The sequence below is a fragment of the Euleptes europaea genome, chromosome 2 (genome assembly GCF_029931775.1).
Source record: "Euleptes europaea isolate rEulEur1 chromosome 2, rEulEur1.hap1, whole genome shotgun sequence".
NCBI lineage: Eukaryota > Metazoa > Chordata > Lepidosauria > Squamata > Sphaerodactylidae > Euleptes > Euleptes europaea.
In genome coordinates, this window is record NC_079313.1 from 95,360,057 (window position 1) to 95,383,574 (window position 23,518).

General features: G+C 45.9%; 1 protein-coding gene across 1 annotated transcript in view; it reads right to left on the reverse strand.

The window, feature by feature from the left end:
• LAMB3 (laminin subunit beta 3) overlaps positions 1 to 23,518 on the reverse strand; it is a 74,021-nt gene that overhangs the window by 14,658 nt on the left and 35,845 nt on the right. Inside the window, exons 9-18 of the mRNA XM_056845387.1 lie at positions 22,309 to 22,429; positions 20,980 to 21,168; positions 14,888 to 15,043; positions 11,679 to 11,872; positions 9,877 to 9,988; positions 8,576 to 8,948; positions 7,169 to 7,329; positions 5,200 to 5,408; positions 3,307 to 3,510; positions 2,079 to 2,223 (exon numbers count right to left, since the gene is read on the reverse strand). Coding sequence (XP_056701365.1) covers positions 2,079 to 2,223; positions 3,307 to 3,510; positions 5,200 to 5,408; positions 7,169 to 7,329; positions 8,576 to 8,948; positions 9,877 to 9,988; positions 11,679 to 11,872; positions 14,888 to 15,043; positions 20,980 to 21,168; positions 22,309 to 22,429 — 1,864 coding nt within the window. The remainder of the gene's footprint in view (positions 1 to 2,078; positions 2,224 to 3,306; positions 3,511 to 5,199; positions 5,409 to 7,168; positions 7,330 to 8,575; positions 8,949 to 9,876; positions 9,989 to 11,678; positions 11,873 to 14,887; positions 15,044 to 20,979; positions 21,169 to 22,308; positions 22,430 to 23,518) is intronic.

A 23,518-nucleotide genomic window follows, 5' to 3' on the forward strand; every position in this document is an offset into this window, starting at 1 on the left:
CACAGTCGCATCTAGAACATAAAGCGCCAAGCATGTGGCCTGCCACATAGGAATAATAAGTGCATAATGCACTGTACTACAACACAGAGGAGATTAAAATCTCAAATAAATGCAAGGCTGAGAACAATAAAATATACCCATTTTTTTGTGTGTGTGTGTGTAAATCCACAACTAAAAAAGATTAAAGTAAGTTGTTTATTTTTAAAAAAGGGAAAAAGAAGTGTACTATGCAGAATTTTTTTCTTTAAAAATATTTTAAAGTAATTAAATAAGATAATACGCTTTCCTCTAGACTTCCATTCAGTTAGGGTTGCCAGGTCCCTTCCCTCCTCCAGCGGGAGACTCTTCTCATAAAGTGTGTGTGTGTGCGCGAGCACCGACGCACATGCATCACTTCCGATTTGGAACCAGAAGTGCCGCATCACAAAGGGCCTTTACCTTAGTTTGAGTGGTAAAGTGGTCCTTTACCACTCAAACTAAGAGGTAAAAGGCCCCTCGTGAGGCAGAATTTCCAGTTCTAAACAGGAAGTGACGCACGTGCTATGCACGTGCACGTCTGCCCACCAACCCTCAGGTGGTCAGCGGGCAGAGGGGGAAATTGCCGGGGGTTTGCCCTCCACCAGCGGGCACCTGGCAACCTTACTTTCAGTTGATAGCTGAAGATGTTTCTTTGGTTGCTACTGATGGCTAGAAAATGCTTGCTTCAATAAACCGTGCTTGCTTTTTAATAGCTAGTTGCTACTAGACTCCTTAAATGCAGCCTAGAGAGAAAATGTTTAGCAGCTAGAATGAAGTCATGGTAGGAGACAGAAATCGGGGTTTTTCAGTTGGTGGGCAGTGTAAGGGGGAGAGGACTCCCTAGGGCAAGCTATCTGATTTTGTTGTCACTGCTTTACAGACTAGCATTGGCTACCTAGGTGGCTGCCTCCTCCTCATGCTCAATTTGCTATTTGTAAAGAAACAGCTATCACAAAACCACAATATTTTCTTAGAACTCATTCCTTACAAGTACACTGACCTGTGGAAAAGATGCCCCTGGAACTTCCTAGAGGTCAGGGGAGCTCAGCATTTTTTACAGTGCTGAGAAAGTGAACACACAAAATGAAAATATACTTGTCAATGTAAAAGTCAAGGTTGCCAGGTATGCACTGGGGGTGGGAGATCTCCCACCCCCTGTTCCCATTGCCATCTGCCACTCTGGTGGCAGTAGGCTTACCAGGTCCTCCTTCTTCTTCGGCTGGATGTTTTTGGAGTGGAGGGGGTGGGGGTCGCGCACGCCCGGAAGTGCTGCATTGCAAGAGGCCTTTACCACGGGAGTTTGAGTGGTAAAAGGCCCGTTGCGATGTGGCACGTCCAGGTGTGATACGCATCACAAGGGGCCGTTTACAACTCAAACTCTTATGTGTTAACTGGGAGTTTGAGTGGTAACCGGCCCCTTGCAATGCAGCGCTTGCGGGTGTAAACCGGAAGTGATGTGTTGCATCGGGCAGGCCCACGTGCATACGTTGCCCGCCGACCCTCAGCTGGTCGACAGGCAGACAGTTGGATTGGCGGGGATTTGCCCGCCACCACCTGGCACTTGGCAACCCTAAGTGGCAGCCAGGAGAAAAATTAAGCAATTAAATAAATAATAAAGTTGAATTCTAGAGATGATGATTTAACTTCTGGGTTTTTCCCCAGAAGTGATGTGACACCATCATGCCAACAGAGCCCCCCACCACATGTCTCCAGTCCCCATTTTTGTTACACATACTTATCCCAACATGTATATCCTAGGTGATTCCCTGACTCTGATCCATCTATGATAAAGTGTTTAACTATATGCTTGATTATTGGGTCAATATCCCTGATTCCCAAGGGATAGCAGAGCAGGCATCACACACAACAAATAAATTGCAGCCTTTGGGAGAATTTCCGTTTTGAAGTGTTTGCAAGCATGCCTCTTGTAGTTGTCCATGTTGTGCCCTCCATCCCATGGCTTCTCTCCAGTTCTTGCTGCCACCATCTTTTGATACACGATGTTTGGAGCCATAGGACCTAACTGGACAGATGTTTTAAATACTACCTTGTGACCTCACCAGAGAGAAAGTTGCGAACTTGGCGGATAAACTGCTGAGTACGTCGGATGTCTCCATCTATCTGTGTCCTGGTTGTGCTCATTTTGTCACCCAGACTTCGGGCATTTGTTTGGATCTGGTTGGCAGCTATTTCTGCAGATCTTATCTGTTAACATGGCAGGCAGAGTTAGTGTCCACATGACATTTAATTATTTATTTGCAAGTGTTTAAACTGGCTTTTCTCCTGGAAAAAAAAAAGAGCTAAAATGGGGTACAGGACACCCTTAAAGCTTCAAGCTCCTACTATTAATTGCATGGGTGTCTTTCAGCAAAATTCTCTACTCTCTGTTTCTTGGCCTCAGTAACCAACCTCAAAGCGAGGCCTAGAGTTCTCTTGGAATAGTAACTGACTTATAAACTATTGAGGTTAATTCCCCTGGAGGAAATAGCAGCTTCACAGGGTGGACTCTAGAGCAGGGGTGTCAAACATAAGGCCCATGGGCCAGATCCGGCCCTCAAGCCAGCCGAGGCAACCACCCCCTCCCACTCTCAATCTGGGCTGGCGAGGCATGGCCTGGCCTGACCAAGTGACACTTATGTCATATCCAGCCCTCATAACAATTGAGTTCGACACCCCTCCTCTAGAGTATCACATCCCCACTGAGCTCTCTCCACTAATTCAATCCTCCCCAGGCACTGCTCCAAAATCTCCAGGAATCTCCCAAACCAGAGTTAGCCATCCTACCCATTTCTCAGTTACCCTATCTTATCTTGCAGGGGGAAAGCTGATTTTTAAAAAGAAGCATTAAAAAGACTATGGGAATTTTAAAAAAAGAAAATGAGCAGAGCTGTAACCATCACCATGAAGGAGTAAAGTACATTTATTCTTCCTAATATATTGCAACTTGTTTTGTACAATTCCAATGTGGCATCATGACCCCTTGCATTATGCCCATTCACAGGGCAACGTTATCATGCCATTTGGTACAGGAGAGATCAAGCCCCAGATTGGTTTCTGAATGCTTCACATTCAGCAATTGTGCTTATACACATGTTCAGCAATTGGTTCATTCAAACTAAGAAGTCACATAAGTAGGGTTAGATTATAATTGTAACTCAAAATGTCTATTCCGTGTTAGATTTCATGACCATCATATTTACAAGTTCAGAGAACATTCACACTTCACAGCAATGCATTCTTCCTCACTCTCCCAGTTTCCCCCACCCCAACTCTGTTCTGGGCACCCACCATCTGTGTAGCCTCCTGTAGTCGAATGCTTAACTTATGGATCTCTTGGGTGGTTTTCCTGGCAGTTTGGATGGAGCTGCCAGCACGTGAGAAGATCCCGCTGCAGCCCAGACCTGGGCCACATTCAGTGGTATTTTGCTGAGGACATAGTTCCCCAAGACACTCTCCAGGGGTGCAAATCTCTGATCTGATGTTGCTGCACAACTAAACAAAGAAGCCACAAGATCAACTGAGTTATGCAATAGACAGGACAAAAATCTCAAATGTTTCAAGGAGCTAATAATCCTAACATGGTCACAAGGCCATTTTATTTCATACATTGTCATTGGGAGCCTTCGTGTTTTGCACACATTTAATTGCTGGTGTTCCCAATCCACTGGTTACTTTTGTGCCAATTCAAGCCATTTATTCAACTCAATCTAAATTAATATTAAACACTGTGCACATTTAGTGGAAAAAAATTGTCATGAAGTAACAGAAAATTGTATGAAAAATAAGACTTATAGACAGGGGTGGATTGGCCATTAAGGGCACTGGGGAAAGTCCTGAGTAAATAATGCTGAGTACATAATCTTGAACAGAGGAAATACTGCCATAGCTGTCACATTCCCACCCTGGGTCTGTGTGTTCTCACATGCATGGTGTGTGTTTTATTGCGTGTAAAAAGCATGCTTCCTCTTCCTGCCACCACCTCAAAATATAAAACCCAGCCTCTCAGTAAACCAGTGCCTTGCGGAGCCCTGGTAAGGCTACCTCTGAACACGTACAAAGGACAGAGCTTCCAACTACCTTATATCTCCCTGTGAGTGTGTATCCTTTAGTGTGTAAGAGCAGTCTTTTGCATGTGGGTGAGATTTCCAGTCACCGTCTGCTTTCTTAAACATAAAGAAGCTTTATTACAAAATATTACGCTAGAGCACAGATATGGGAAATCACCACCACAGTAAAAGGTACACGTCTAAGGGAATAAAAGTAAAACAATGTATCTAACTTCATTGCATTGTGCTAGTTACCTTCAGATGGATCGAGCACCTCCCTCCCCATCCCAGCATCAAGGATGGGTTTCCACATCTTAGAGCTGACCCTTCCCTTCCATCTCTGCTCTCCTCTCACAGCACAGCACATCTCTCAGCTTCTCACTTTGCTCCCTCTCCTCTCTCCTCACACAAAGGAAGGGTTCGCCTTTAACCCTTCTGCCTGCTGAGGTAAAAACTCACCCCTCCCAATCAAGAGTCAGCTAGCTCTCTCACGTGGGCTCTTCTTTCTCGCCATGCCACAAGTGTCCTCCTGGCACATAGCACCTGAGTGTTATGATGCTCGTCCATCACTCTCCCTTTGGCAGGTGTGCCAAATGGTGAGCTCTCAGGCTGAGCCAATTTCCTGTTTTCTCATGCCTTCCCCCCCCCCACTTGGGAAAATAAACAGTTTGTGTGGCTCAGGATGCCCTGACCATAACAGTAGCAACAACCAATCTATGCACTCAAAAGAGAAAGAGACCACACCCTGCTAAATTTTTGCCTCAGATTTTAACAATACTTGGAAATATATGAGGAGAAGTCCCTGAGTTTCAGAAACAATTAGAATAGCTGACATCCTTGCCACCCCACCCAATCCATTAGTTGTCATTTGAAAACACTGCTTGAAAAAAAACACAGCAAGATGAGTGGTTGGTGATTTTCATGGCAACAGGAGATGTTGATATGAGTCTCCATAGCAATATCAGAAGAGCAGAATTGAAGAATGAAAATGAGAGACCTTGGCTAATAACATCTACTGGCTCATAAGACCACAGCCGCTTAGATCTCAGTAGGGATCATGACGAACACATTTCACTGGGTACCAAATTATTCATGTATCATCAAACAGAGCAAAACCAAGTTTAGTAAGCTTCACCTTATTAATAACTGGAGTCAAGTTTGGAGAGAAGGCCAATTCTCCCTGCAGAGCCTCCAATCCTGAGCCATGGTCTGTAAGGCCATTTTCTAGCTCCTCGGTTTTTTCCCTGTTTTGCATGGATTGAACCAGCAGCCTAGAAGAACCAGCTATGCGCATGCTGGCGTTGGAAGATGTCTGGTGGGATGAGCTGACAGTCTTGAACGCTCCTGTGGGAACAAAGAAAAATGCAGCATGAATGGCTCCATGACTCATAAATGCAGCATTGCTCCCAAATCCTTGGTACTTAATTTTATCTTGTGGGTGGGGGAGAGGATTAAGGATGGGCTAGAGCTGTGAATCACAAGTATGTCAACAGAAAAGCACTTGTCAATCACCTTTTACATCTCCAGTCTCCATTGGTAATGGATTTTAAACAGAATGCCTCAAGATAGAAAAAGGAGATGTTAACTGGGTACCCATGACACAAAATGGAGTGCCTGCTATTTCTGGCTCCATGTGGCCATTCTGTTTTATCAGAACATAGCAAGTTAAGAATGTGATCAGTCATGCCTTCCTCCACCAGGGCCAGGAAAGGAGGCAGCACTGAAACTTCTGTAATAATTCATCCAACAATTAAATCCAACTGAATGTTGCTCGCTCGCTCTCGCTCTCACACACACACACAGACACAGATGAACCTGGGATTAAACCAATGCTCCACACTCCAGAATGAGGAGGGTAAACCAATTCAGCAAGATGACCGCATTTGGACATCTTAGCAAACTGAAGCTTGATCAGGCACTGAAGCTGTGAATCCAGTTCCAAGTGCAAAGGGAGACGAGAGGAGCAAGAACAGTGCCTGAACATGACAAGGAGCAAACAGTTTGTTGTGATGTGTGAGTGCAACCCTGGGTAAGTCCATGGTTTCCGTTCCCTTGCCAAATGGCATCCAGCAGCAAAGTAGCCATTGGGGGCTAAAAAGCCATTAGAAGGTCAGCTTTCAGATGAAGAGTATGGCTGCATCTGCACATTATTAGATGTTGTGCTACATAAATCATTTGCAACTGGTTTGCCTTGCCTACACAGGACAATCCAGCTGTGAACAACTGGATATAGTACAAAAACAAGCTATGTGTGGACTCAGCCAATGGGGCTCATGTTTGCTTCTCTCCCATTCAGTACATTGGTAGGACCTCTACTTTGCAAGCAAAATAATTGTTACTAATTTCATTCTCAGAGGACATTTTCATACATGACACTGAAAGCAGCTATGAGCCTGTCATGTGTGAATGCTGTTCGTTGGGGCAGAAATTGGAAGAGAGCCATCTTAAAATAAAAGATACATTTTTTGCCAGCATAAATTCCATTTTTAGGTTGCAGTCATGAAGAAAAGCAGTGAGTGCTATTATTTATGTATCTATTCGTTATCAAAAACACTCAAGATAGAAAGCAGCTTTAAAGAGATGTGAAGGCGGTATGGTTGAGCAATGGTTGACCTTGGTGCAGACAACTCTTTTGTCTGACTGTAAACACTCCAACAAACAAACAAACCCGCTTTGGAGACTCAAGTCTGATCATTTTTTTTTAGCGATGAGGGGGAAAAATCCGTAATCTGTCTTCAGCCCTAAACGGTTTACAATTTTAAACAGCTAAAACAATAGCATCTGTGAACATGGCCAGAGCTTCTTCTAAGGGCATTTAGGAAATATACTTTTGTAAGAGTGCATAGAGTTCTCAGACAGAAATCCCTTCATTCATAGTACATTCGAGGTTTATCACTGCTCTGACCTGTTTTCACTGGAAGACTGTAAAAATGAATGTGAGACCTCCATATAATTTTTCACTGTCTGAGATGGGGCCTTAAAATCAGCAATACAGACCCCTTTTAACATCAACCATTTGTCCCCATTTACAGCAGAAGATGCATCCACCACAACCCATTTATGATTAAAGCACAACCCTTACAAATCAAGAAAAGAATTAATACCTGACAAGTCTGTACTGCGACTGGTTTCAAACTGGACTTTCTTATTTTGGTATTCTGTGGTAATCAGAAGCAGGCTTCTAGCAAGAGCATCCATGTCTGCGGTTAAGGACGACATTTCATCCATAAGAGGTATCTCAGATCTTAAACCTGCAATGGTTTGCCTGAAATTATTCAACAAAACACATGCTTACTGCGCAGGCAGGAGAATGCGGGATGGGAACTAGAGGCAGAGCACAGTCCACACATACACATCGAGCCATACCTGCACCTCAAGCCACAGGTGAGCAAGAAGAAGAGCACAACGTGAGCGGTGGCCAGCAACCCATATGGCAGGAGGGAGCAGGAGCAAGCACGACAAGTCCTCTCACATGCACACATGTTCCTCCCCCACATTGTGACAGAAGCAGTTTCTCACTCTTTGTTTCTCTCCACCCCACTCTGCCCATGATACCATACTGAAGAACAAGAAGAAGAGAATTGGTTTTTATATGCCGACTTTCTCTACCACTTAGGGAAGAATCAAACCAGCTTACAATCACCTTCCCTTACCCTCCCCATAACAGACACCCTGTGAGGTAGGTGGGGCTGAGAGAGCTCTAAGAGAGCTGTGACTAGGCCAAGGTCACCCAGCTGGCTTCATGTATAGGAGTGAGGGAACCAACCCGGTTCACCAGATTGGAGTCCACCGCTTCAAACCACCGCTCTTAACCACTACACCACGCTGGCCAGTGTACTACTGTTATAGACTCAAAGGCCAGAGTTTTTGGCCTATATTTCATCAGCAAAGTGATCCTGGGGTGTTAGATGCAAGGAAAAAATATGGAAAGGCTACTGCCCTACAGAATTTTTTAGTTTAAATTTAAAAGGCTGAAATTGCAATAAAAGGTGAAACAACTAATTCAAACCCATGCTCAGTTTTACTGGCCAGCTTAATTTGCAAGCGCTTTGAAAAAACATGAGGGGTGTCATTCATATTCTTGTCTTCTACTTGAAGACATAGAAGATAGTGACTTGCCTAAAGATCGCCAGCTCATATGAAAAATGTTTCCAGTGGTAAAACACATGGGGCTCTTTTCTGCATATCATGGGCATCTAGGGTTATCTGCTGTACTTGGGAACCCAGCGGGAGACGCTGGGGGTGGCAGAGACAGTTGTGCCCCCTTTGCACCCATCTGCGATGTCAATTCTTATGCAAAACCAGAAGTGATGTCATCATGTCGGGGCAACACTCTAGAATTGGCCCAAAACTCTGTGGTTAAATCCATGTCAGCAAGCCCCCCCCCCCATTTTTCCCCTGCCAGCCTGTGAAGCAGCAGCAGGGAATGGGAGCCAATGTCGGCCACATGGCGGATGCCCTATGGGCACCCCTTATTTATTGCAGGTAAAAAGTAAGAAAACACCGTTTACCTGAGTGCAGCAATGGTGCTGGCCACCTGATTCAGTCCCTGCTCTGTTACAAGAGGATTTCCCAGGATCCCTTGGATGCGCTGAACTTCACCTTCTGCTTCCAAAAAGCGGTTACTGAAGCCAGAGCTCAGAGTTCCCACTCGTAGCCGCTGTGTAGAGTTTTTCAGGGTGGCCTGGCGCAAACCAAACCGATGGATGTCCTCATCATAAGCCTGGAAGCAGGGGTGGCAGGCCTCACAGCTGTGGTAGTCGCCGCAGTAACCCCGCTGACACTGGTCACAGCGGGCTCCGGCAAAGCCAGAGTGGCAGAGGCAGCTGCCTGTCAGCTTGTCACAGCCTACCTGCTCCGTGCCCCGGAAATTACAGTCACACGCTGTTGAGTGAGGACGACAAAGAGAAAGGTATGAATCTCTCAAGAACGTTAAAGTGGTTTGCTGGTGGCAGACTAACAGTGCGTTCTAAGCTAAGTTAACCCCTTCTAAGGTCCAAACTATATGTTACACGTAATTGCCACAGGGACTTGCAGCAGGATGCCAGTGATGAGTTTCCCGTGGGATCTCAATTCTGAAGCACCTGGGGGCCCAATCTGGATCAGGACTATGGCACAGGGGTAAAGGGGGCTTCAGACTTCTGCCCTGTGCCATTTTCTAAACCTGACACCCCCCACCCCCAGGGAAAGGGCTTAACTTGCTCCATGGGAGGGGGGGGACTGCATGTGCAAGTATCGCACTTTTTTTTTTTTTACTATGGTAATTTTTTGTGGTAAAAATGTCCCTCAAGTGAAAGTGTCATAAGGTTAATAAAATCAAAAAGACTAAATACCTACTTATAAGATGCATCATGTCCCTAAAGCGTCTGTGACATTTATCCCACCCTTTTGGGAAAGGCAAAACAGGCCACTAAGAAGCAGGATCAGTTTCAAGAAGAAAGGAAGGGAAGCAGAAGAGTATAGCAAGTTTCTTTTTTTCACAGAAGGGTATAGCGAGCAAGTTTCCTTACTTAACATTTCTACAGGAGATACTCCCCACAACTTCAGAGAAATCAAGCAGTTCTCATGTTCTGCTTTCAAAATTGTTTTCCAAACACTCATCCCATGCAAAAATAAGGAAAACTTAAATTGGCCAAATCAAAGGGGCTGGGAAGCAGAGTTACAACAGATATGAGGCAAGATGTGTAACAGAAAAGTCTACCAAATACCAACAGCAAGGTTTTGTACCTATGTAAAGGGAGTAGCAAGAGAGGTGTAATCCTTGAGAAGATGCCCCAGTGACTTCCAGGTGGATGCCACCTTTACCTCTTACCTCTGCATCCTGTCCTGACATCTCCATAAGACTGGTCTGGGCAAAACCGTATTTCAGAAGCAGAGCATGTGAGGCCCCTGTAGCCTTCTCTGCATGGGCACTGCCCTGTGAACTGCAGAGAGAGGGGTGGGGAGAAAGAGAGAGACAAGCAGTCCGAAATAGCTTTGACACAATGCCACCGAACTGGCTCACTGGTTGGGAGGACAACTGACGAGACCGTAAGATGCTTGCAAGTCTGAACCACATTATTAAGTAGACTACTATATCCCTTCCAAAAGGGTTGGCTGATGTGGAGGATGCCAGGCAGCTTGCTGCATGAAATAGCAGTCTGAGATTCCTGCCTATGGGCAGATGTACTCACAAGTAAGCATTTTAGCTTGCGGGGCATGGGTGCCCTTTCTTCATATAATGTTTTTCAGGAACACTGAGGGGCAAGGAAGTACTGTTTTCCAGCTACAAAAGCTACATTACCCCAATATATGGTGGAGACTGCAGTTCCCAGAACATATATCAGGCTAAACACCTGGTGCAGGACCTGTTGGAATTAGGGTTGCCAGGTACCCCTGGTCACCAGTGGGGGATGGGTGGTAGGGTTGCCAGCTCCAGGTTGGGGAACTCCTGGAGATTTGGGGGTGGTGTCTGAGGAGTATAGGGATCTCAATGGCGTAAAATGTCATTTTTTAAAATGTCCACCCTCCAAAGCAGCCATTTTCCCCAAGGAAACTGATCTCCCTAGTCTGGAGATGAGGTGTAATTCCAGGGGATCCCTAGGTTCCACCTGGAGACTGGAGTCCCCAGTTGGAATGCTCCCACTTCATTAAAATAATACATCTCCCTATATATACCCACAATACTACCCTAGTTTATATGTGCTTTGTTTTTGAATGCTTAGAGGTTTTTGTTCATGGGAAAATGTTTAAATATACAACATACAATGCTTTCCAAAATGCAGCCTACCCAAGATATTAGTCAAGAAGGGGTTCTCCTGAACTGACTCAACTTTCTTGCAACCATGTACAGCCCTGTCATGGCCCAAATAAAGCCACTCAGGCCATTTCAGCTCAGGAAAATTGCATGGGGGCAGACAGAGACTCTTCCTACCCACGCTGTGGTCTCAATCCAAATTGTGGCCCTGTGTTAAATTGGGCCCTGTGGCTTCTTGCAGTCATGTCAGTTCTGGAGAACACCGCCTTGTGGACTAATTTGCTCCATCGGCGGGAGTTTTGTGGGGGTGTGGCTGAGGGTGCGCAACATGCTGAAGTTGCTTCCAGGTAAACCCAGAAGCGACTTCAGCATGTTGCGCACCCTCAGCCACACGGACATTCTAGCAATCTCCACCGAAAAGCCATGGTTTCCATAGCGTTTTGGCGGAGATTGCTAGAGCGTCAGCGTTGCTTCTGGGTAAACCCAGAGGTGACGTCAGCACATCGAGTGAGTCGTGTGTGGACACCCCTTCCACCTGGCCCTCTTTTGCCCACCGATCAGCTGAGGGTCAGCAGGCAGCCCGGTGGATTGGCGGGCTTTGGCCTGCCCCCAGCAGGCAATTGGCAAGCCTACGGACTAACATCTCATCTAGTTCGGGCTGGTACAATCTAAGAAAAACGTTCCCACTTGATTCTGTTTAATACACAAACTAGCTTCAGTGATCACTGTAGAACAAAACAACCTTTCCCACTATCCATAAGACTAGAATGAGGCCCTGACTAGGATGCTACAAATAGAAACTGGCCAGAAATTTTTCTCCCCCCGCCCAGACTCAAGTAAGGCAAGCTACCTCACTGCCTCCTCTTTGCAGTCAATACCTCATTACACTGAGGACTGAGGGAATTCCGAAGGTCACAGTTGCAAGGCTGGCAGCCCTCGCCACTGGCAATTTTCCAGTGATTCACAGCACATTTATCACACTTGTCTCCCTCCACGTTGGGGAGGCAGAAGCAGCGCCCCGTCTCATCATCACAGGGCACCTTGCGGCTACCCAAGATATTGCAGGCACAATCTGAAAGACAAAGAAGCCATTATTCTTGCAGGTCTGGGGCATTTATGGCTGGTTCTTTTAGAAGCTATTGCAGGGGATATCAGTAGGGTTGCCAGGTCCCTCTTCACCACTGGCGAGAGGTTTTGGGGGTGGAACCTGAGGAGGGTGGAGTTTGGGGAGGGACTTCAATGCCATAGAGTCCAATTGCCAAAGCGGCCATTTTATCCAGGTGAACTGATCTCTATTGGCTGGAGAGCAGTTGTAATAGCAGGAGATCTCCAGCTAGTACCTGCAGGATGGCAGCCCTAGATATCAAAGACATTTTACACAAAATGCACAGTGAGGAGGTAGGCCGGGGAGACAGAATGATAGATTATGCCTCTGTCAACCACAATGAGGGTCATTTAAAAGAAACCTTGCAGGTAGTAGAGAGATAGCAATGTCAAACCTTTCTGCCTGTTGGGCTCACTTTCTCAATAGAAGAGTGTGTGTTTTTTCAAGCATTAAAAATATGACACAACACTCTCCTCCCCACCCTGCACACCTGCAATCCAGAAATCTATCATCTCAGTCTACTGTCACACTTTATGTAATGTTTCTGAACAGCTCAAATTTTCATGGTGCGTTGACAGAGTGAGAACTGTTTCTGAGCAGCTCTTTCCTTTGCCACTCAGATAACATGAGAATGGAGGACCTAAAGGATGTGCCTCTTCCCTACATCAGCTTCTGGAAGGTGTGGACTTCTGCCAGGTGATCAAACCCTCCTAATTTATGGTTGCCAGCTCCAAATTGAGAAACAGCAGGAGATTTTGGAGGTGGAGCCTGAGGAGGGCGGAGTTTGGGAAGGGGAGGGAGTTTTATGGGGTATAATGCCATAGAGTCCCCCTTCCAAAGCAGCCAAGTGAACTGATCCCTGTCACCTGGAGATCAGTTGTAACAGCAGGATATCTCCAGCCACCACCTGGAAGTTGGAAGCCCCACTTCTAATTTTACCCAAATGTCACAGGAAGAAGGTGCACCCATGTCACCTACATAATATTGGAAGAATGTATGAATTACTTCAAAATTTAGTTTTCTGATCCTTGCTTTGATGAAGCCATCAGCACTGGAGAGGCAAGTGTACTGAAATTTAGGTTGAGCTGGAGGGGGGAGAGGAGGTATTTTTGGGAGGGGGGGATCTGCCTTCTATAAAATATGCACCATTTGGATGACAATTCATGAGGCCAGTGTAACAGGATGAAAATTTCTCCCATTTGACTTTATGGCGTTATTATGAAGCCAGATTTGATGGATTGCATGGAATGGCAACAGCATCAAGCCAGCTACATATTCCTTGAGTGGCTGAATCACAGTCAGCACTGTGTTTTTTCTTTTTTTGAAAATGTGCACAAGGCAGCTTCTGGCAGCAAACAAGTGCTAAATGGAGCAAAACGGATTCTCGTTTTTTTTGTGCGGAAATGTTTGGCCACAAAAATTTGCAGGGGCCTTAACTGAAATTCAGCTACTGAACTAACGTTCCTGCAAGTGCCCTTGCAAAGGGAATAGGATATATGCATCACACTTCTGATACTAGCATTAGTGAGTTGTTTTCTTAATATAGATTTTACTGTCTAGTTAATTGCAGTTATCCTTTGCCGTTCTTCAAAATTTAACTAAGGATCCACTGCCACCTGCTGGAGAGCAGCTGATGTCCATCCACATATGTATTGCAAGGAGCACATATCAATCCAAAAGCATTTGCCTATGAAACCACTCGTGCTGGACAGATATGGATCCATCCAGGATTTGTTTTATGAGATGAAGCACCATTGAAACTGTATTCCACACTGTTCTCATTAGCTGATTTAGAGAAGATGAGCATTAAATTGTTCAAATGAAGGGGGGGATATTACAAGTTTCCTTTCCTGCTGCATACACAGGGGAAACTTTATAATTTATCATTTTCTTTAAATCATCCTGCAAGTGGCTAACAGGCAGAAGTCAGTCAAGGCATGCTCCTGGGGAAGGAGAGGCTTGGGAAGTGATTTCCTAAAATGGAAGCCTGGCTGATGTTTTATATTCCATTACTCAAATAAAGAAGAGCTATAACCTTGCTTTGCTGGTGTGACCTCTCAGTATTACAGATGCTACATTCATTTTAGTTAACAACTTGGAGAGATAAAAATGTGGACTGGATGAAAAGGGGGCAGGTTCTGCTAATGACAAATGGGGTGTGATTATCTTACCGGGGCTTAAAGCAACCAGGCGAGAATTTCCAGTGGGGGAAACAGCATGGAGGGGAGATAGTCCCCCTCTCCATTGGCTCCACTGCACCTGATTTCCACATGCAATTATTTGCTTGCTTAGGACAAAACACATATCTGGGGTTCCAGTCACAGAACTCCATTGTCACTAACATGGTGTAGTGATTAACAGCAGCGGTTAGGAGTGGTGGACTCTTATCTGGAGAACCGGGTTTGATTCCCCATTCCTCCACAAGAGCAGCGGACACTAATCTGCTGAACTGGATTTGTTTCCCCACTCCTACACAAGAAGCCAGCTGGGTGACCTTGGGCTAGTCACAGCTCTGATAGTGCTCTCTCATCCACCTGACAGGGTGTCTGTTGTGGGGAGGGGAAGGGAAGGTGATTGTAAGCCGATTTGATTCTTCCCTAAGTGGTAGAGAAAGTCGGCATATAAAAACCAACTCTTCTTCTTCTGCCTTTAATGCTTGGATTTTTTTTCCTGCTCAAGCAAGGAAATTCTTATACAATTATAATTTCACCTGCCTTTTTTGGATTAGGCAACAGGGGCAACCTCCAAAAAGGCAAGATGCTTCTGATTGTGAAGTGCAGGAAGAAAGAAAAGGCCATCTCCACCCTGCCCTGCTAGGCAAGCATCCTTAAGCAAGCATCTTTAAACAGCTCCATATTAACTGTTGTCTACAGTGTGCCACTGCCTTACCATGTAATTTTTTTGCTCAGATGGCCAGTACCATCTCAAACATATGTCCTTTGCTAGAAGTAAGTTTCACAGCCTGCTTGGGGACTCACTAACCTCTGCAACCTTGGGGGTTAGAGTTGAGTAGCTGGGTGAATCCAGGCTTGCAGAGATGGCAACGGTCCCCTTGCACGTTGTCCTTGCAGACGCAGCGGCCACTCACAGGATCACAACTGGAGCCAGGAACGGTGCCATCTGGATCACATTCACAAGCTAAGAAAGGGAAGGCAACAAATCCATAGGATTTTAGAAGTTGCAAGTTATAGTAAAAAAAAAAAAAGGCACCAGACACCAGCAAGCAATGGTCTGAGGGATTACTTGAGGACTTCACACCTCTTCACACTATTCATTTGCAGATAGGATTGCCAATTCTAGACAAAGAATTCTGGTTCCTTAGAGAAGCCCAGGGGCAGCCCCTAGTAGGGGCCAGTGGTAAAGGATTGAGACCTACGGAAAACGTTCTCTGTTTATTTTGATGCCTTCATATTGTATGCACTTACAAGTCCCCTGCACCAAACAATACTTGCAAGAGAAAGTAACACCACTTTCCAGACCACAGCAGTACCAGAAGCATAAAACAACAACTAAAAGTGCGTGCAGAGCAGATAATTCAAGCAAGTGAATTCAGCTACTCACTACAAGTTAAGTTCCACGATGGTGTACTGGCTGTCTTTCTGAGATGCAGCAAACATATGTGCTGCATCTTATTAGGAAATTGAATATTAGAAAATATTACTCATTTTACAGAAGTGGAGGGCCAAGGATGAGGCTAGTCTCAAGGTCAATCGCTGAATCCACAGCTTACTTAAAATCAGCACTGAGCTGAAATATTCCAGCTATGATGGCTCAGGGTGAATTTGGGGGGAGGGGGGACATGAAATTGCCAACTAATGCCATCCAGTGCACCTATAATCGACTTCTTCCTTGGAAAATGTTGCAATTACAATAGTAGCAAGGCAGCTTCTGCCAGAAGACAGGGAGAGTTACCTAGCAATAAAGAACCCCTGAACAACCTTTTTCCTTTTGTTCCTGAAGGGAAGGAGTTAGAAACTTACTTTAAAAAAAAAAAAGGAAAGTTGGCAATTCAGAGTGCATGCTGCACCTGTTCTTACTACAATATATCAATATTCTAGTGCTGATTTTAAAAAAAAGCCCCTGCAGTGGTGGGGGAGGAAATGGCTGCCATGGGAACAGGGTCAGAGAAAATGGCTGCCACATAAGTCAGAAAATCCAAATTTATCCACCCACCCAGAAGCCATCCAGACTTTACTGTGATCTTTCCCAAAACATCAGAGCAAAGTAGGTTTGAGAAAGATTGGAGAAAAGCCAGTGAAACCCCTGGAGGTGCACAAACAACACAATGGAAGAAGCTGGGAGAAAAACTGCATTCCCAAAGCACTGAACTAAGGGCAGATAACCTGTGTGGAAGACCTCGATATTTCTATCTGAACAAAATGGCATAGGAAGGGCAGCACCTCTGTGGAAGGGTGTGCATTCAGCTAAAGTCGAACTGAACCCCCCCCCCCGAAAAATACCTTTTCGGTATGGGGGGGGTTGTTACTGGTTAAAAAATAACTGCAACTAAAGGGAGTCGAAAAAGCTGGTCCCAAATAATGCTTTGACCCTACCACCATTTTCCCCCTCCCTCCCCCATCTCCTCCTCACTTACCCAAATCAGATCACAGCTGCCTGCCGCCTCCAAACTCCATGTGGAGGTCCGAAGCAGCAAGCAGTGGCAATCTGAACACCCGCAGAACTGAATGCTCCTCACTGTATAATTTTCGGTTTCGAGTTCAATACACCTGGAAATTTTCAGTTGTTTCAAAAAAGCCAAATGTTTTGAAAATTTCCCCGTTTATTAAACTAGGGCTGTTGATTCGGTTCGGCCCTAACTGAAAATCAGCCGAATTTCCCTTGATTCGGAGGTTTTTAGTTCGGGACGAACCGAACTCAAAAATGGCGGGCAACCGGGGAGCCGAATTCAGTGAGTTCGGGAGTTCACGAATAAATCCGGCCAATTCGGGGCCGTCAGTAAGCAGCATAACCTTCAGTAAGCAGCATTCTCCTCCCCCGGCCAATCGGTGGCCAAGCTGGGTCTTCTTCTAGCCAATCAGTCAGGATTGAGTACTGGAGGAATCAGCTGATGTGCGGCCCCGCCGGGGAAAGAGAGAGAGAGGGAAATCCTCGTGTTGTGTGTGCGGGGGTGCTTGTGCACATTCGCTCCTTTCCGTGGCTGCAGGGGGCGCATTTTTTGGGGTACAGACACAAAACTTTCAGGGGATATTCAGACAAGCCTTCTTAAGAGACCACCCAAGTTTTGTAAACATTGGGTCAGGGGGTCCCGAGATATGGGCTCCCCCCTTTTTCTTTCCATGGCTGCAGGGGGCGCATTTTTGGGTGTGCCGACCCCAAACTTTCAGCGAAGCATCAGACAAGGCTTCTTAAGAGACCCCCCAAGTTTTGTAAACATTGGGTCAGGGGGTCCCGAGATATGGGCTCCACCCCTTTTTCCTCTCCCCCCTTTTCCATTTCCATGGCTGCAGAGGGCGCTTTTTTGGGGGTGCAGCCCCCAAACTTTTATCATAGCTTCAGACAATCCTTCTTAAGAGATCACCCAAGTTTTGTAAAGATGGGTTCAGTGGGAGCAGAAATATCGGCTCCCCCCCTTTTCTCTTTCCGTGGCTGCAGGGGGTGCATTTTTGGGTGTGCCGACCCCAAACTTTCAGCGGAGCTTCAGACAAGGCTTCTTAAGAGACCACCCAAGTTTTGTAAACATTGGGTCAGGGCCCCCCGAGATATGAGCTTTCCCCTTTTCCCTATTGGGATGAATGGATCACCCTCGAGAGATGCATACATATGCATCTCATATTGGATACAAATGGAATCATATTGGATTACCCAGCCTCCCAGCCCCTCCTGATGGAACAGAAGACAGCCACAGTAAGACCCCTTTGGGGGCTTTAATCTGTAATTTTTCTTTTCTGTGTGTGTGTGGGGGGGAAAGCAGAGTCTGTGTGTGTGTGGGGAGGGAGCAGTTTCTGTGGGTGGGGGGGGGGAAGCCAAAGGGGACTTTTGCCGGTTCTGCCTGGGGTGTGTGTTCCCCCTCCAGTCTCTCTCTCCCTGGTTTGAGGGGGGGCTTCATTTTTATGTCTTCAGGTTTTCCCTCATTCATAAGATCAGTTAGGTTATTTTGATGCTTGCTCAAAACTGGTTTTCAAATGGTGACTTAAAGAATGCATCTGCCTGGTCCCAAGTCCAATGCAAAAGGAGAAATTCCACCCCCTCCTGCTCATTATGCATAGCTAGCTGCCTCTGTCCCTTTCCATGGTTTGCAAACTGCCAGGTGTCAGGTGTTGCTTTGCACTGTTGCAAAGGTGTTGCATTGCGTGCTTGTGTTGCTTTGCAATTGTATTGTTTTGCAAAATTCTTCACACCTGCCCCGCCCTTTGCATGTTTGCAAAGGTGTTGCTTTGCAGTTGTGTTGCTTTGCAAAGTTCTTAGCACCTGCCCCGCCCTTGCTCTCATCAGCTGTTTGTCGGGGCTGGGAGCTTTGTGCATGGGCGGCAAGCTCTGCTCAGAGATGCACATTAAGGGTGGGGGGACCCCTTTTGGGGCCCATATCTCAACCCCCCCTGACCCAATCTTTACAAAACATGGGGGGTGTGGCAAGAAGGGTCCTTTGAAGCTCCTCTTAAAGTTTGGGACCTCTACCCCCAAAAATGCCCCCCCAGAGCCGCGGAAAGACGCGGTTGTGTTTCTAATGGCTTTATTCGGCCAAAAAATTTTCCCCAACTTTGAATTCCCGCCGAATTACACAGACCCGAAGTGGGGGAGTTCGAACTTCGGCATATCCCGAATCTAAACAGGCCGAATTCAGCCGAATCCGAACTATACCGAATTTTTTTTAATTCAACAGCCCTATATTAAACCCAAACCCAAAAAATACCAGGGGGTGGGGAGGTGCACAGCCCTACCTCTGTGTTGCCTGGGCAAATATGGCTGAACTTTCCCTAGCTCCATGAGGTCACTTCAAATAACTAACAAAAGGGCAGTCCAGCTTCTTACCTACAAATGAGACCTTAAAATCAGTGCTTTTCGTTTCAATCCAGACATATTTAGTTCAAATTTATTCTGCCCAGTGCTCACATGCGGAGCAGATCACTCAAGAAAGTGAGCCAAGCCACAGACTACAAGGGTGAGTAAATCACGCACACGCATTGTATGATAATGGGATTACACAAGATTCCCTCAAAATAGCTACCATTTTTTGCAAAGGAGATGTACAGCTCCTCCCTATGGATACAAGGCAAAATATACTGTAAACATGAGGGTTATAGATCAAGTGAGAAAGGTGAGTTCAGTTACAATATCAGCAACTGGCTGGAAAGCAGTTGGTGTATAAAAATATATGAGTTCCCTTCTGGAGAAAAATAGGGCAGGAATATCTAGCATCACTATGTATAGGCTATTTCCATATGGATCATCTGCCGAAAGTTCAATGTGTGGGGAAGTAATTTTTTCCTGCTTCCTCACAGCATGATTGTATTTATTTATTTATTTATTTTGTGATTTATAATCCTCCCTCCCCAGCTGAAGCTGGCTCAGAGCGGGTAATCGTATAAAAACATTAATACATCAATAATAAAAATCTAAATTTAGAACAATAAAATCCCAATTAAAACTTAAAAACACAGAATTACAAAATTTCAAACGGCGCCTAACCACAACTCAATTTGCTGGATATTTGCAGTAGGTTACCCCTCCGTTGACATTAATAATATAACAGAACCGGGGGGGGGGTAATAGGGAGGCCAGCAGATGATGTTGTATTTGTGCACCTCCTGGGGTTTCCCCAGCTTTTTCCCAGTCTTTCTCCGACATGGTTTGCTCCAGTGTTTGGGGAAAGATCACAATAAAGTCTGGACGTTATTATGCAAGTGCAACATTCAGATTTCCCTTCCCACATGGCAGCCATTTTCCCTAACCATCCACCTGCAGCAGCCATTTCCTCCCCCTGACTCCGGGGGGGGGGGGGGCTTTTACAAAAATGGCACTAGAATATAGTTTTACCAATACCTGTACAAGGTTTTTTGAATTCCCAACTTTTGTTTTTTGTTTTATTTTTTAAGTAAGCCTCTGGCTCCTTGTCAGGGATGCTTGAGGCTGATCCTGCATTGAGCAGGATTAGACTAGATAGCCTCTATGACCCCTTCCAACTCTATGATTCCTTTTATTGCAGAGATCTGGCTTTACCCTTATATCTCTGCAACAGAAGGAAACAGAGATTTACTTCTTAAAAATACGGAAGCGGGGAATTCAGAAAACACGATACCCATATTAATACAACATTAAAATGAGAGTCTAATGCTGTTGTTGTTGTTGTTTTTAATAGCCCCACTGGGGAAGGTATTGCTCAGGTACTGGGACAGGCAAACTGCAGGAAAACCTGTCACGTGGAAGCCCCGCTGTTGTTGTGCATTATCAGCAGCTGCCCCAGCTACAGAGAAACCACACTAGCCCTAATCTCTGACAGAAGTAGGGTTGCCAAGTGCCCGGTGGTGGCAGGTAAAATCCCGCCGATCCACCGGGCTGCCCGCCGACCAGCTGAGGGCCGGTGAGCAGTGCGTGCACGCGTGCGAACACACAGCACGCGCGTCACTTTCGGGTTTACCCAGAAGTGATGCAGATAGATGCTCTGGCAACCTCGGCTAAAACTCTATGGTAAAGTGCTGTCATGCGGGGTGCACACATGTGCCACAAGAGGTGCGCGCGCGCATCATGCACCTTGGCCATGGCCCCACAAAGCACCTACCGGTGGAGCTACGGGGCCTGGCAAGCCTAGACAAAAGTCATGGTACTTACCAAACTTAAATTTCCAGGGACTGGGGGGTGGGGAGAGTTAACCATAACATGAAATTAGTTATTTTTTAACTTGAACATTTCTCTGTGTATACTCTTAACTGGATTTGATATTCTGGTATTCTTCCCTTAGCCCCTTTCATCTTTGGTTATTTAGAACGTGAACTTTTGAAACACGGTTTTGTGTTTTTATAGGCAACACTCATGCTGCAAACTTGAAACAAATCAAAATTAAGTACATAAATAAGTTTGTCGGGGTGGAAAAGAGAATGCCAAAAGCACACACTTACGGAGACAGGCTTCAGAGTGGCTGAGATCATACCGCCGGTTACGGAAAAAATAGGTCTTGCAGCGCTCACAGTTCCTCCCTGCCGTATTGTGCTGGCAGTCTTCACACACGCCCCCGCTCACTCCCCCACTGGCTTGGTACACGGCTGAGTCAAAATAACACTTGTTGGAATGACCATTACAGTTGCATCCTGGAGAGAAGTAAACCATGTCTGTATTCATATCAATGGAAACCAATGGTGTATATTTTTCTGCATGCCACTAGATGGCGCTCTGGTCCCGTACACCAAATCCCACTGCAAGCGTCTAGCAAGACCAGAGAGAGGTCTGTTTATTTATATACTAGTTTGTTTGGGAGGGAGGTCTATCTGGCACACTTAAATAATTGAATTCTTAAGGCAACAAACATTAAGAATCATCATAGTCAATATTTTAAACTAACAGATATAAATATAATCACATCTATCAAATAAAATCAGGTGAGCCCAATTTCAGATCTTGGAAGCTAAGCAGGGTTGGCCGGCCCTGGTTAGTACATTGATGAGAGACCTCCAAGGAAGTCCAGGGTTGCATCGCAGAGGCAGGCAATGGCAAACCACCTCCTTTCGTCTCTTGCCTTGAAAACTATACTGGTTCACCATAAAGTCAGCTACAACTTGACAGCACTTTACACACTTCACACAGCAGCTGGTCTCATTAAAATTCAGTTAAATCACTTAGATGCTCTCCTTTTTGTTGAAAGCTAGGGGCACTCTGATCTTAACTAGTGGACATATTTCAGTGAGAGCAGGTGATCCTTTAAGAACTATGTTCTCTATCCTTTTACAGTGCATTGCTGACCTTTCGGCGTGGGGGAACGGTAGGGAGGAGGCGCCGCTGCAGTGCCTCCTAACCCATTTCCCCGGCGCTGAAAACTCAAAAAAAGCCTTTTAAAGGCTTTTAAAATTTTAAATGGGTTTTTTTGCCCCATAGAGAAAAGCGAAGCTGAACCTGTTAAAAAGCAGGGGCAGCCTCGCTCTTCTCACTGCTGGCATACCCGGGACAAAAGGGGACAGGAAGCTGCCTAACAGCAGCTCCTGCCCCCAGCCCACTCTGGGAATGCCCCCGGAACACTGGCATGGGCCTTTACCCCAGTTGGACGCCAGCGGAAGGCCCCATCGGCATTCCGGGGCGGCGCTGCCACGACAGCACCTAGACACCAGTGTCCAGGCCTCCCCGTCAGCGTTGGCGCCACTAATGCCGGCGTAAGCAGCCCAGATGCCAACATGGGGGCCCTAATGCCGGCGCAGTGCCTTCCTGGCCTCCTTTTTTTTTTTTCCAAGCATACATACTGCGGCATTCATTGGGGTTGCTGTCTTCTGCAGGCCTCCATGGCTGGTCATTGAAGAAAGCTGCACAATGTTCACAGTTGGGACCAGCCGTGTTGTGTTGGCACACACAGTGCCCGTGAACCTAGAATAGAAGGCAGCTTTGTTTGTAATTCAGCCCTCTACCCTCTGGCAGGGTACCAGTATTACCATTTTGTCTTTGCCTGCCTGATCCTATAGAGATCAGCTCTCTTCTGACTTGTTCAAAGAATGCATTCAAGGTGATTCTACGTTTTTATTAGGTGCCCTTACAGACATTGAACTGGAGTGCTTAAGATCTGCAAGCCACTTGTGTAGATGCCCATGTAGATCTCCGGAATTTCAATTATTGCTCAGGATACTGGCGGGATCACTACAAGTAAGCACAGCCTAAATGACGGAATATTGCACAAAATCATGTGCATTTTTAAAATCCCCTTTTTCCTGGTTGTGGCTCTTACATTTTTGGCATAACACTACAATGCCAAGCTAACAATGTGGGAAGCTCCAGCTTTATCTAAACTATGGCAGAAAAGTAAGAGCTCAATACTTTTGTGACCAGCATATATGTGAATTCCGCAGAGTGTACAGCCCTCTCCACACAAGAAATCTGGAAGCTTGGTTTGACCAAAGATACTCCCATCTTCCTCTTCACACTGTGAAGTGGAGGGAAGGAAGGAAGGCGAGGTTGCCATGTTTCAGTTGCATTTCTCCCTTGCTCCCTATTAAGCCATTTCTCATCTGGAGGGACTAGGGAAAGAGTTCTCTTCTTCATGCTCCCCTCCAAGCTTCCTCAAGCACCTTATTCCATTGTTCTTACTAACTCAAAACATGGTAAATGCAGAAAGAGGAAAGGGTATCTATTATAAGGGATGTGCATAATTCTCTTTCTTGAACCTCTTCCCCCCACACACACACACACTGCCTCTTCTACCCTCCTGTCCCTCAGAGCAGTCAGGAAAACCCAGATGGAGAAAAGGATTTTGTAGGTGGAGAAAAGGGGCTGATTGTGCTGCTCAGGGGCTTGATTAAATCCAGGGATGTTGAGCCTTGATCCCAAAGTTATTCAGAAATGCAATTTGAAGCAGGCTGGGTGGCCCAAGTTTATTTTTGCCCCTCAGACAGAGAAGATGGCTAAGCCTTACCTCCATCAGTCTCTAGACACTAGATGGTGAATTCCAGGGCCAGTTCCAGG